The sequence below is a fragment of the Nelumbo nucifera genome, chromosome 7 (assembly GCF_055504915.1).
Source record: "Nelumbo nucifera cultivar China Antique chromosome 7, China Antique-T2T, whole genome shotgun sequence".
Taxonomy (NCBI): domain Eukaryota; kingdom Viridiplantae; phylum Streptophyta; class Magnoliopsida; order Proteales; family Nelumbonaceae; genus Nelumbo; species Nelumbo nucifera.
In genome coordinates, this window is record NC_142655.1 from 49,120,441 (window position 1) to 49,131,630 (window position 11,190).

The 11,190-nt window shown below is 38.0% G+C and overlaps 1 protein-coding gene across 2 annotated transcripts; it reads right to left on the minus strand.

The window, feature by feature from the left end:
- Positions 1 to 285: 285 nt before the first annotated feature.
- On the minus strand, positions 286 to 10,986 carry LOC104608099 (uncharacterized). 2 transcript variants are annotated; one of them, XM_088891663.1, is made up of 4 exons: positions 10,543 to 10,986; positions 10,332 to 10,401; positions 6,190 to 10,111; positions 286 to 2,079 (listed from the first exon to the last, which is right to left on the minus strand). In XM_088891663.1, the coding sequence occupies exons 3-4, from the start codon at positions 10,075 to 10,077 to the stop codon at positions 619 to 621; spliced, it is 5,349 nt and encodes a 1,782-aa protein (XP_088747789.1). In that variant the 5' UTR covers positions 10,078 to 10,111; positions 10,332 to 10,401; positions 10,543 to 10,986; the 3' UTR covers positions 286 to 618. The 2 variants fall into 2 exon arrangements, with proteins under 2 accessions (XP_088747789.1, XP_010272281.1); XM_010273979.3 differs by lacking the exon at positions 10,332 to 10,401 and having other exon boundaries at positions 10,543 to 10,746.
- Positions 10,987 to 11,190: the final 204 nt, after the last annotated feature.

The following is an 11,190-nucleotide window of genomic DNA, read 5'->3' on the forward strand; positions in this document are numbered from 1 at the left end:
AGTAACCCTTGTCTTGACATTTTCTGGAAAACCATAAATAGGGAATCAGGATCTGCTGTGAACAAGTGTATGAAACAGGCTATGTGACCAATTAAAAGTGAACACGCCAGTTTTCCTACACGTAGGACAGATGCCTTACATGCACAAAACACTGGCATGTTCATTCTTGATTGGCTACATACCTGTTTCACATGTCAGTGTTTACAGCAGATCCTGTGTAATAAAAAAGGAAGATAAGAAAAAGCAAGAAATAAAATTGTGAATAATAGTACGGACATGCTCAAATAATTCAAAATTTCAATCACAATTATCCACAACAGATATAATATACAACATGCATAGATAAAACAAGCTTTCTCCAAGGAAGCCAACTACAAACTCTCAACAGATGGGACAAAATGCCAAAAGTTCCACTCTTCACTACTCTAATGAGATCAAACAAAACCTGTTATAGTAACCAATCAAACAAAATATCTAAAAGACCTAAAAGGAACACAATTACCATAAGCCAAAAAACAACTGAAGGTCAAAATAGCACCAAAACCCATTAGTTCCACATCATGGGAAGAACAACAAGGAAACCAAAAAATCCAAACCATTCTGTTTTATATCATCTCATTAAGAATCACTTGTGTTGGAGCCTGAGCTTGATTCATAAGATCTTTCTTTGTTATAATTTTCACCTGACTCATTCAAACTTGTGCTGTCTACTTTTTCATTAACTCCATGATTTGATCCTTCAGCACTTAAGTTGGTTCCTTCTGATTCAGCGAATCTCAGATCAACCACTCCAGTTGATTCCAGTTCCTGAGCCTCAACTTCAGCTGACCCATCTTCAACTTCTGAATAATTCAGGTTCTCCATATTATACACCAATGGTACCTTCAGAGTTGAATGGATATCTTCCAATGATCTAGCTTCAACAATTTGCATGTCTGAACCAATCCCATTAGGATGTTGAAATTCCACCACATGTGGCTTGTTGTCATTTGGTTCAGGGAGGACAGGTATTTCAAAATCTGCTCCTTCCTCATGGAGCTGCTTAAAGGCCAATTTAATATCTTCAAAAGATCTTGCCTCAAGAACAGGTAGTTCAAAATTAGTCATAGTCGCATTGAATTCTCCATCTGATTTCCCTGATTCAATAGATCCATCTGCAGATTCCTTTAGTAACTTATCATGGAATGCTTCAGTATATCTAACTTCATTTTCCTCTTTTACTGGCTTATCATTGAGAGACACAGTAACAGTTGTTTGCTGAACTTCATGGAGTTGCTTAAAGGTAGAATCATAATCTTCAACTGATCCTGCTTCTTCAACTGGCAGCTGTGAACTATTATTAATCGGTATTAGATCCTGGTTTATGAGCTTTAACTCATCAAAACCAACTTCACTTTCCTTTGGCAACTGCTCATATTTGAGTGGTTCAAGAACAATACTCTCTTCAACATCTTCTCCTTCAGGTTGCTTAATTACAGAATCAATATCATCCATGGAACTTTCTTCAAGAACTTGCACCTCTGAAGTACTATTTACATCAAAATGTCTATGGCTCTCTTCAGGAACTCCAGGGCTATCACCAGATTTTGTTGATTGGTCTGCATCAGATCTGCATTTGACCAAAGTTACAGAATCTTCAAGATTGCCTTCAGAAACCTGCATTGTAGAAATGCTCTCATGGACCTCCAGATTGGATTGCTCTTCAATCTTGTTTCTGGTTGATTCAAATTCTTTGAAACTGAAGTCACCAACTTTGTCCAATTCCAACAACAACTCTTCATCGATCTCTTTTATTTCATCTGCATTTTCACTGAATTCTTTGGTGGGATGTGGATAAACTGCTTCACCTGCATCATCCAAGTGCTCAAACTGACTATTGTTCTTGTCAATTTCATCTAGCCCATCCATCAAATCTTCAGTAGACTTGTTCTCAGAAACCCCAGATCTAACAAAGACAGGAAGAGGAATTAAGGGAGAAAGATTTGATAAATCCTTGTTATCAGGATCTTGTGCTACTAGTTCCCTTGCATTAATAGTATTGGCTTCACCAAGTGAATTCAACACAAGAGTAGATGGCCCCTGCTTAACATTAGAGAAACTGTTGTTAATCATTCATCTTATATTTTCCTCTACAGACAAGATATGCATGAGGCAGATGGTTATCATATACTCCATTTCCTCATCAACATAGGCCATAAAAAATACATAACCTTGAATATCTAACCATAACCATCCAATAAAGAATACACATTTTCTCATCATAGTCTGAACTACTCAAATTTAAGAAGACACTTTGGGTGGGCTAAAGGCTTGGAGAATCCTAATTGTTTATTTAAGAGCAGGAATACTTTATGAAACATACAAAGGGGTTCTAACAAATTATATAGTTTATTTAACACCAACAGTATGATGCATGAACCAGAGAAGAAAAGAATGTGATGCATAAAAATAAAAATAAAATAAAGCCTATATACATTATACTTCCTCTGTTTCTTTACCATTTTTGACAAAACACAAAAATCAAGGAGTCAATAATGCAACAAAAGTCCATTTATAATTGATTTGCAAATTTACCCCTTCACCAGCAAATGTGGATGTACCGTTCTAAAAATTTGGAAACATAAGGAGAAAATCTCTCCTAGAATTGCCTATCAAAAAAAAATCTCTCCTAGAATTCTGTTGAGACAATTTGATTTAGAATTTCCATTAAAGACCAAAGAAGACAAACAATAGGACTTTTGACAAAGGGAAAAAAAAGAAGGGTGTCAGTAATTTGAATAAAAACAAAGACGAAGCATCTCTAAATGGTGCAAATTTAGAAATTAATTAGCCAAAAAAGAGAACAATTTAGTTTTAAATCAAATCACTGTCTCTCTCTCTCACTTCTTTTTTTTTTTTATTGGTAAACCAAATTTGTCTCTTTAAAAATAAATACTCCAATGACTCAATAGTCAAGATGGTCACATGGTACCCCTCCAAATAGGAGGCATGGGATCAAACCTGCCGAACCACAGCCTCTCTGTGGTATGGCCAGTAGGCCACATTTGCACACTGCTCTGCTCCACCCTCAATTACCCTGTAATGTCTAGTATGGACTACTTAGTACCAAAAATTAAAAAGTGCTCCTAATTTTTGGTTTTCATTCTTATAATTTTTTCTTTTCTCTTGAGATTCTGAGATGTTGAGTTCTTTGATCTTTCTAATTTCCTTTGGGACTTCTATTTTTGAATAAGAAGCATCAAGCATCTTTTATTTGGAGTGAAGCCTTTTTTATTCAATATTGTCTATGCAGATTGAATTAAAAAATGACAGAGGTATTTTTTTAGTTAAAAGGTTTTCTTTCTAAGCCTTGAAAATGGATTGAAAAGAAGACATCTTTGGGTTTGATTTAGTAATTGTATTCCATTTTCTTTTGGAGTAGAAAAAGTCCTCTTTCAAGTTTTGAATTTGTAATGTTATAAAGGGAAATTCAGGAAAGTAACAGAATTCCTTCCCATGCTTTTCAAAAAGTGACAAAAAGTGGGATGATTTAAATGTTGAAAAGTGACAGACAACATGGGGAGGGATTACAAAATTGTTAGTAGATCTATGTGATCCATTTTATTACAAAGTTCTAAAGAGAAATTAAACAATAGCATGATTTCCAGATACACAATATAGAAAAGCAAGAAATCATGCAAGCTGCAGCTTAGGTGGCAGATGAAAAGATGCTCCACAATGTGGTAACTAACAAGCACCATTTCAAAATCATTTCTACAAGACTTTTTACTTTATATTTCCAAACATCAAAGTTTGGCCCTAGGATTTAGGAAAAGAGCCTAATAAAAAGGGCATGATGCAGGATTCAAATGTGGAAATTTATGAACTTTTTTTTTTTGTAGTTTTGTATTTCTAGACAATAGGGCATTTTGGTTATTTTATATGTTGTATGTGGGGTCTGGCCTAGTAGTTTGATTTGTCCAGTCATAGTTTAGTCATGTTTAACATTTCAACGTCATTGGTTAGAGTTATTAGTTTTCTAAAAATGGTTTTTTTATCATTGAATAGTAAGATTTATTAAATCATAGCCAAAGAAAGTACAATTTAGGGAGAGGCATGAGATGCTACCTCCCCTTTAAGGAGGGGGGATGGAGGATTCCATCTATCCTTTAGTTGAAAACACATGACAAAGGACAAAGAAAACTACAGAGAAGCCCAATACAAAGTAACCCAAGTAGCCCCTTTTTTTAGCAAGATAATCAGCCAAGGCATTTGCTGATCTACCCACCCACTGAAACCTAAGTGTCATATTCCTCGTGAGCCATTTAACCTTTTTTAAAACATCCTTAAAGCCCCAAGTGTCAGTACCCAGGTCAGCCAACCATCCTACAACCACCTTGGAATCTCCTTCAATTATTATGTTCTGCACTCCAAGTTAATATGCAATCTGTATCCCCTGTACCACAACTAGGAGTTCAGCCCTCAGAGTCTCCTATTCCCACTGGTCCTGAAAAAAGAGAAAGAATGTTGCTGTCTTCGTTTCTCAGTACACCACCAATGCCAGATAGTCCTGGATTGCCCTGACTACTCCCATCAAAATTCAGCTTAACAAAACCCTCCATAGGCGGAGTCCAAGCTGCTTGAATTCTGGACTTCTTAGAAGAAGAAGGCAACTGCAGACCAATTCCTCCTTATATAATCAAAGGAGTAATTTTCAAAGAGTTTTAAGGATTTCAGCCACAAAATAGCCCTTGTCAAAATACACTCCTTGACCTCAAGAGTGATCCTTTCCTTCTCCTGAAATATTCTGGCATTCCTTTCTTCCCAAATAGCCCCTAGGAGAGCCGCCGCTCTTGTATATTTTAACATAATTCTCCACCTTTTCATGGGCCACACAAAGGTAGAAGGAGAAAACAAAAAATTTACCTTAATTGGCAAGTTCCATCTGCACCTAAACAGATCAAATACCCAATTCCAAAGAGCTGCAGCAAAAGAACAAGAAATTAAATGATAACAGTCCTCATTCTGCGCTGGTTGGGATGTTCATGGCTGTTCTTTCTCTGGTTGGGATGCTGGGGTATCTCATCGGGCTACCCAAACAACACTGTGGAAAGCAATGCATGGCGTCCTCCCCAATTTCCTTCAATTTGTAAGGTATGACACTTGCTCCAGAAATTTGGTTCATTTTTGGGAAGACACTTGGGTGGGTAATCAACCTCTAAAAGATCTATTTCCTTCTCTGTATGCCCTTTCCCTTTATAAAAATGAGGTTATCTCTGTCTTTCTCCCCCCCCCCCCCAGTTTTACCTTTATTCTTCAACTGGGACTTTGGTTTTTGTAGGGGCTTAAGGGAGGAGGAGCTTGCTTGTGTTACTAAACTTCTATCCATTCTAGAGAGTATTTGCTTGGATCCCTCTTCTCTTGATAAAAGGGTGTAAACTCCTATCCCAAATGCCATGTGTGGATGTGTGGTGAGTGATTCCCATGCCGCAGAGTGCTTCTAGGCGACCCTCTATTTTCTCTTTAATCTTTCAAGAAGACATAACAACCATCAGTTCTTTTATAAGAATATGTTCCTTCAACATTCTCAGAGAATTGGAACTGAACTAGGTGAGCTTTCCCTTAATTTTCAACAAAACCTTAATTTTTTCCACCCTAGCTATTTTTTGTCTTTTCCTGTCAAACCATTTCCAAGTCCTCCCATAATTTGGATGCCTCCCCCATATATCCTTACATCCTTTTATCCTTCTAGACATCATCCTGAAATTCCAACTAATACCCTAGATTCCCTAGTTGTTGAGTTTTCTCCCAAACCTAACTTTTTTTGTGCTTTTGTGCCAAATGTACTCCAAAGCTAACTATACTTGGTCACTCTCTAAAGCTATCCATTATGATCATTCCTATGAAATTTCACTAAAAATTTTCTATTCTGGACCTGTCTTCGAATTTCAAAGTTTTTATCATCTTAGCGTAAATCTACAATATTGCAAGTCCTTAGAGAATATATAAGTTGATTATAAAACCACTGGAAATTTGTGGAGAAAAATAAAAGACAGAAGCCTGATTTAATGGCAAATATAATTAAGCTTAATATTGGGTAATGGCCCTTTATGTTTGAAAAGTTCCATATTTTTGAGAAATGGTAAGTGATTCCATTAAATATCAAAGAGAGTAGATGAGAATATGTACAAGAGGATTAGTAGTATTTACCTGAGTTTCTTCATGATCTCCAACAGAATATGGCACAGGTTTCAATTTTTCAATCAAAGGCAGTACTTCCTCCAATTCATGTGAAGCTGAATTTTCAACAGCTGAAAAACTGGAATCAACAGTGTCCATCTTCTGATTGGAATCATACTGATGGGTGCCAACATGGATCTCTGGATCAAGACTTGATGAAGAGGCATGATCTTGTTCAAAGTGAGGATTTAAGTCCTCCTGCACTGGATCATTCACTATCAACTCCGAATTATCTGATGATGTTGAGACAACGGAGACTTTCTCAACCACCAACTCTGGCACAACAGGTACATTGGGGGTATCAGAGTTCTGGTTAGCTCCAGAAAATCCGACTTCTATAACGCCATGCTCACTGACCTCTGTAACTTCTCTAGTTTCCAAATCATGTTCATCTACTGCACAGAGATCCAGTGAGGTTGCCTGTAATCCAATTGCAGGAGCCATTTCCTCTCTTATACTTCCATTGTGAAATTCTTGTTCCCCATCTGCTCTTTCAATTGACATATGAGGTGAACCAACTTCAGATATCTCTGCTTGCTTGTCAGAAGATATGGAAGAGGAAGATACCGGGACCCCCTTATCCACACAAATGCAGCCTTCTTCAATAGATGTAATGTTAGAGAGGTTCTTCTCAATTTCTCCTGGACTAGAATCATAAACGGGCTCCTTGGTTTGATTTTCATGCAAACCCTCTGCAGCCTGGGTCCTAAAATAGATTTTTTCTTCAGTAAGTGATGACTGCATGGAACCACCAGGACTCTGAGTTTGATCACTAATTGTCGATTTTAGATTTCCTGATTCTTCATCAGTGTTCAGATGGAATTTCTTTGCATCCATTTCTGATAATGATGAGAAGCTTGCTCCACTGTCATCTTCAACTATTTCTGGTTTAACATGAATTTCAATTTTATCAGGTGTCATAGGAGAAGTTATGCTTTCGGTCACAGGCAAGATTGGTGTTTCATGACAATTCTCCTCATCTGCCACCTTCACCTCATTGTTAATAACATGAACATCTCTCTCCTCTTCTTCAATTTTATCAGGTGTCATAGGTGAAGTTATGCTTTCTGTCACAGGCAAGATTGGTTCTGTTTCATGACAATTCTCCTCATCTGCCACCTTCACCTCATTGTTACTAACATGAACATCTCTCTTCTCTTCTTCAATTTTATCAGGTGTCATTGAAGAAGTTATGCTTTCTGTCACAGGCAAGATTGGTTCTGTTGCATGACCATTCTCCTCATCTGCCACCATCTCATCATTACTAAGATGAACATCTCTCTCCTCTTCTTCAATTTTATCAGGTGTCATAGGTGAAGTGATGCTTTCTGTCACAGGCAAGATTGGCTCTGTTTCATGACAATTCTCCTCATCTGCCACCTTCACCTCATTGTTATTAATATGAACATCTCTCTTCTCTTCTTCAATTTTATCAGGTGTCATTGGAGAAGTTATGCTTCCTGTCACAGGCAAGATTGGTTCTGTTTCATGACCATTCTCCTCATCTGCCACCTTCACCTCATCATTACTAAGATGAACATCTCTCTCCTCTTCTTCAATTTTATCAGGTGTCATAGGTGAAGTTTTGCTTTCTGTCACAGGCAAGATTGGTTCTGTTTCATGACAATTCTCCTCATCTGTCACCTTCACCTCGTTGTTACTAATATGAACATCTCTCTTCTCTTCTTCAATTTTATCAGGTGTCATAGGAGAAGTCCTGCTTCCTGTCACAGGGAAGATTGGTTCTGTTTCATGACCATTCTCCTCATCAGCCACCTTCACCTCAAAGTTACTAACATGAACATCTCTCTTCTCTTCTTCAATTTTATCAGGTGTCATAGGAGAAGTTATGCTTTCTGTGACAGGCAAGATTGGTTCTGTTTCATGACAATTCTCCTCATCTGCCACCTTCACCTCATTGTTACTAACATGAACATCTCTCTCCTCTTCTTCAATTTTATCAGGTGTCGTAGGAGAAGTTATGCTTTCTATCACAGGCAAGATTGGTTCTGTTTCATGACCCTTCTCCTCAACTTCCTCCACCTCAATATTACTAATATGAACATCTCTCTTCTCTTCTTGTTCAATCTCCATAGAGCCAACTTCTCCAAATGTGTGGCTTTCACATTCAACATGATCAGACATATGATCAACATGGAAGATTTGTTCTGTTTCTTGGGATGAGTCTTGTTCAATACTCCTTTGATCTTCATGATCCTCTTCTGAAGAAAGAGACTCAGTTTCTAGGGCAGAACTAAGCTTAGAATCACCCTTATCTCTTGATTGTCTTTGAAATATTGGATACTCTTCGTCCTCAAAAGCCATTTGCTCAGTTACAAAATATGGCTTCATCTTAATATCACACTTCTTTTTCTTGTGTTCCACACAAGCTCCTAAACTGAAGCTCTCATGCCTTCGGAAGAATGTATCCTTCTGGTTAATAGCCATGAACTCTTTCTGAAAAACATCATCTCCAATGAGATTGGGCTTCTCTTCAAGTGAGTCATAGGGAAGATCAAAAGGGTTACGCCTTGGAAGCAATACAGAAGGAGCAGATCCAGGAATGGCTGGTAACCCCATGCTCTCATTAGAATCATAGGGAAGATCAAAAGGGTTGTTCCTTGTTGTCAAAATTGGTGCAACATAAAATGGAGGGTCATTACTATCCAAATCTATCAAATTTTTCTCAGCCTCCATTCTCAAGGCTTTCCTTGCACTTCGCTTGGCAAGTAGGTTCTCCAACCGTTGGTTTCTTTCCAACTCAGAAGTTCCAAGATCTATGAGATTTTTTTGGTCATCCTCCGTCCACATGACTACAGATTTAGCAGAAATCTCTTGCTCCCCCTGTACTTCTTCATCGTCTTCATCTTCTTCTTCCTCCTGGTTTTCAGTTTCCTCTTCTAATTCAGCACTACCATCGTCAGATCCATGAGAGTGTTCTGAGGCAGCATCAGAGTCCTGCACTTGCAGAGAAGCTTCTAATTCTAAGAGTGGATGGAGCTCATCAAGCATTGGAATGATGTCAGCCATTGAAGCATCTGGAGAGGAACTCTCTGCATGATCAGACTCAGAATCAGACTCAGCATGCTCTTCTTCCAGCTTCCAAGAGAAATTTTGAGAAGTATCTGCATGATCTTCCAACTGTATATCAGGCAATTTACCTGCCTGTTGTTCAATTTCCTCTTTAAGACTTTCAGCATCCTTCTGATTTTCAGAAAATTGACCTTCAACATCTTCACAAGCTCTGGATACACTCTCCTCCTGGAATTCTCTCTTTTCTACAACTTTCGAACTACAGAATTCTCTCTCCTTTTCTTCTACCACTTGCTTCCCACCAAGAGTCCCTTTTGGTTCTTCCCCAGGCACATCGATACTACCCATCAAACCTTCACCATGTGTTGAACTTGAAGAGGAAAGCACCTCTTTCTCAACCTTACAGTCCCTTCCTTCGCCCACTGGAGATGCCTCTTCAACTGCCTTCTCGTCATCATTATCTTTCTTCTCCACGCGAGCCTCTACTGAAAAGATTTCATCTTTCTTAACAACAACGTCATTTTTGAAAACACCAGTTTTCAGAGACGCGATTCCATGGGTTGTCTTCTCCTCTCTCTCAACTTCAGGGATATGTGGATTCCCAAAACTCAACAGAGTTCCAAGAAGAACAGCGGTGCATATAAGAACAGGAGAAGAAGACAGCAAAAAGCCAAACAGAAAAGGAAAACATCTGTACAGAAAAAGGAAGAAAAACCCCACACCCCAAACAACTGGATGTTCACGCATTGATCGATAACAGGTTCTGATTGAAAAGATAAGACCTTTCCTAACATAAATTCCAATCTCCTTTGTATCAACAGCCATTTCTCTCTATCGCACTCTAACCTCTATCCCTGACCTGCACCAAAAGAAGACGATCAATGCTGACAATCCAACACCTCAGACAACTCATCAAATTCAAATCTTACATAAAACAAAAACCAGCTGATCAATAAACAAGAAGATCCAACACTAAAAACCCAAAAGTTCTTCTCTTCTCTCTTTGCTTTTCTAATTACAATTGCATGAATATCACATAAAAGGAAGATCAGTCCAACGAAATATTCAAAACAACCTACCTCCAGAAACCAAAAAATAAAGGGTCAGGACTTAAACAGAAAAAATCCAAAAAGATGATCAATTCCAACCCTGAAACAGCAAAGAAACACAAACATGAACAAACAAACAAACAAACAAACGAGAAAAATAAACGCATACCCGATAAAGCTCTAAACGTTAAACGAAACCCAACAAGATTATGGATGAAAACGTCAAGGAAGATTAACTTACTTGAGAATTAGAGATCAAACCGAAGAGATTAAGCAACAAGAAACTATGAACAAGAAAACACAGAGCAAGTTCTCTGCTTTTGCCTTGCTTTCTTTCCTCTCTGCTGTGCTAAGCTGTCGTAATGGTTTTCATGGTTGGAAGGACGGCAGAAAAGAAGAGAAAAGAAAAGGATGTTTTAATTCTTTTTCATTTTTTTAATCCAAAATCTCTTTCTTTCTTTACTGATGTAGATCATTAGATACTCTTGTCCAGGACGATCCTGCCCTCCTTCATGATGACTCGTGTTGTGGAGGGGCACGTGCTTCGCACTTCCATAAGGTTGATCCGCTGAAAGATCCATGAGAGTTCGTGTTTCTCAAGATCCTCTTAAAGAATGTTGGATTCAGATAAAAAATATCGGATGTCATGTGTAACACGGTTAACTCACTATCTCTACAACCCTTTTTCTTAAAAATTCAGAAATTTCACCTGGCTTTGAATGGAGAAATCACTTTCGGTTTTTAGTGGTTTTGCTTTTTCCTCCCATCTTGTGATTGGAAAAATTTTTCAAATTGGGCTAATAATCATATTGAATGAATATGGGTTGTTTTTATGTGCCGTCCATTCTTAGCTGGAAGACAAATGTTATGTGAGAATGAATCTTTTGCT

What these genes read in the sequence shown, in the direction of transcription:
- LOC104608099 (XM_088891663.1), bottom strand. Translation starts at nt 10,077, where the DNA reads ATGGCTGTTGATACAAAGGAGATTGGAATTTATGTTAGGAAAGGTCTT. An exon ending in GAGATCATGAAGAAACTCAG is followed by an intron (nt 2,080 to 6,189) that starts GTAAATACTACT and finishes AATGTTAAGCAG; the next exon opens with GGGCCATCTACTCTTGTGTT.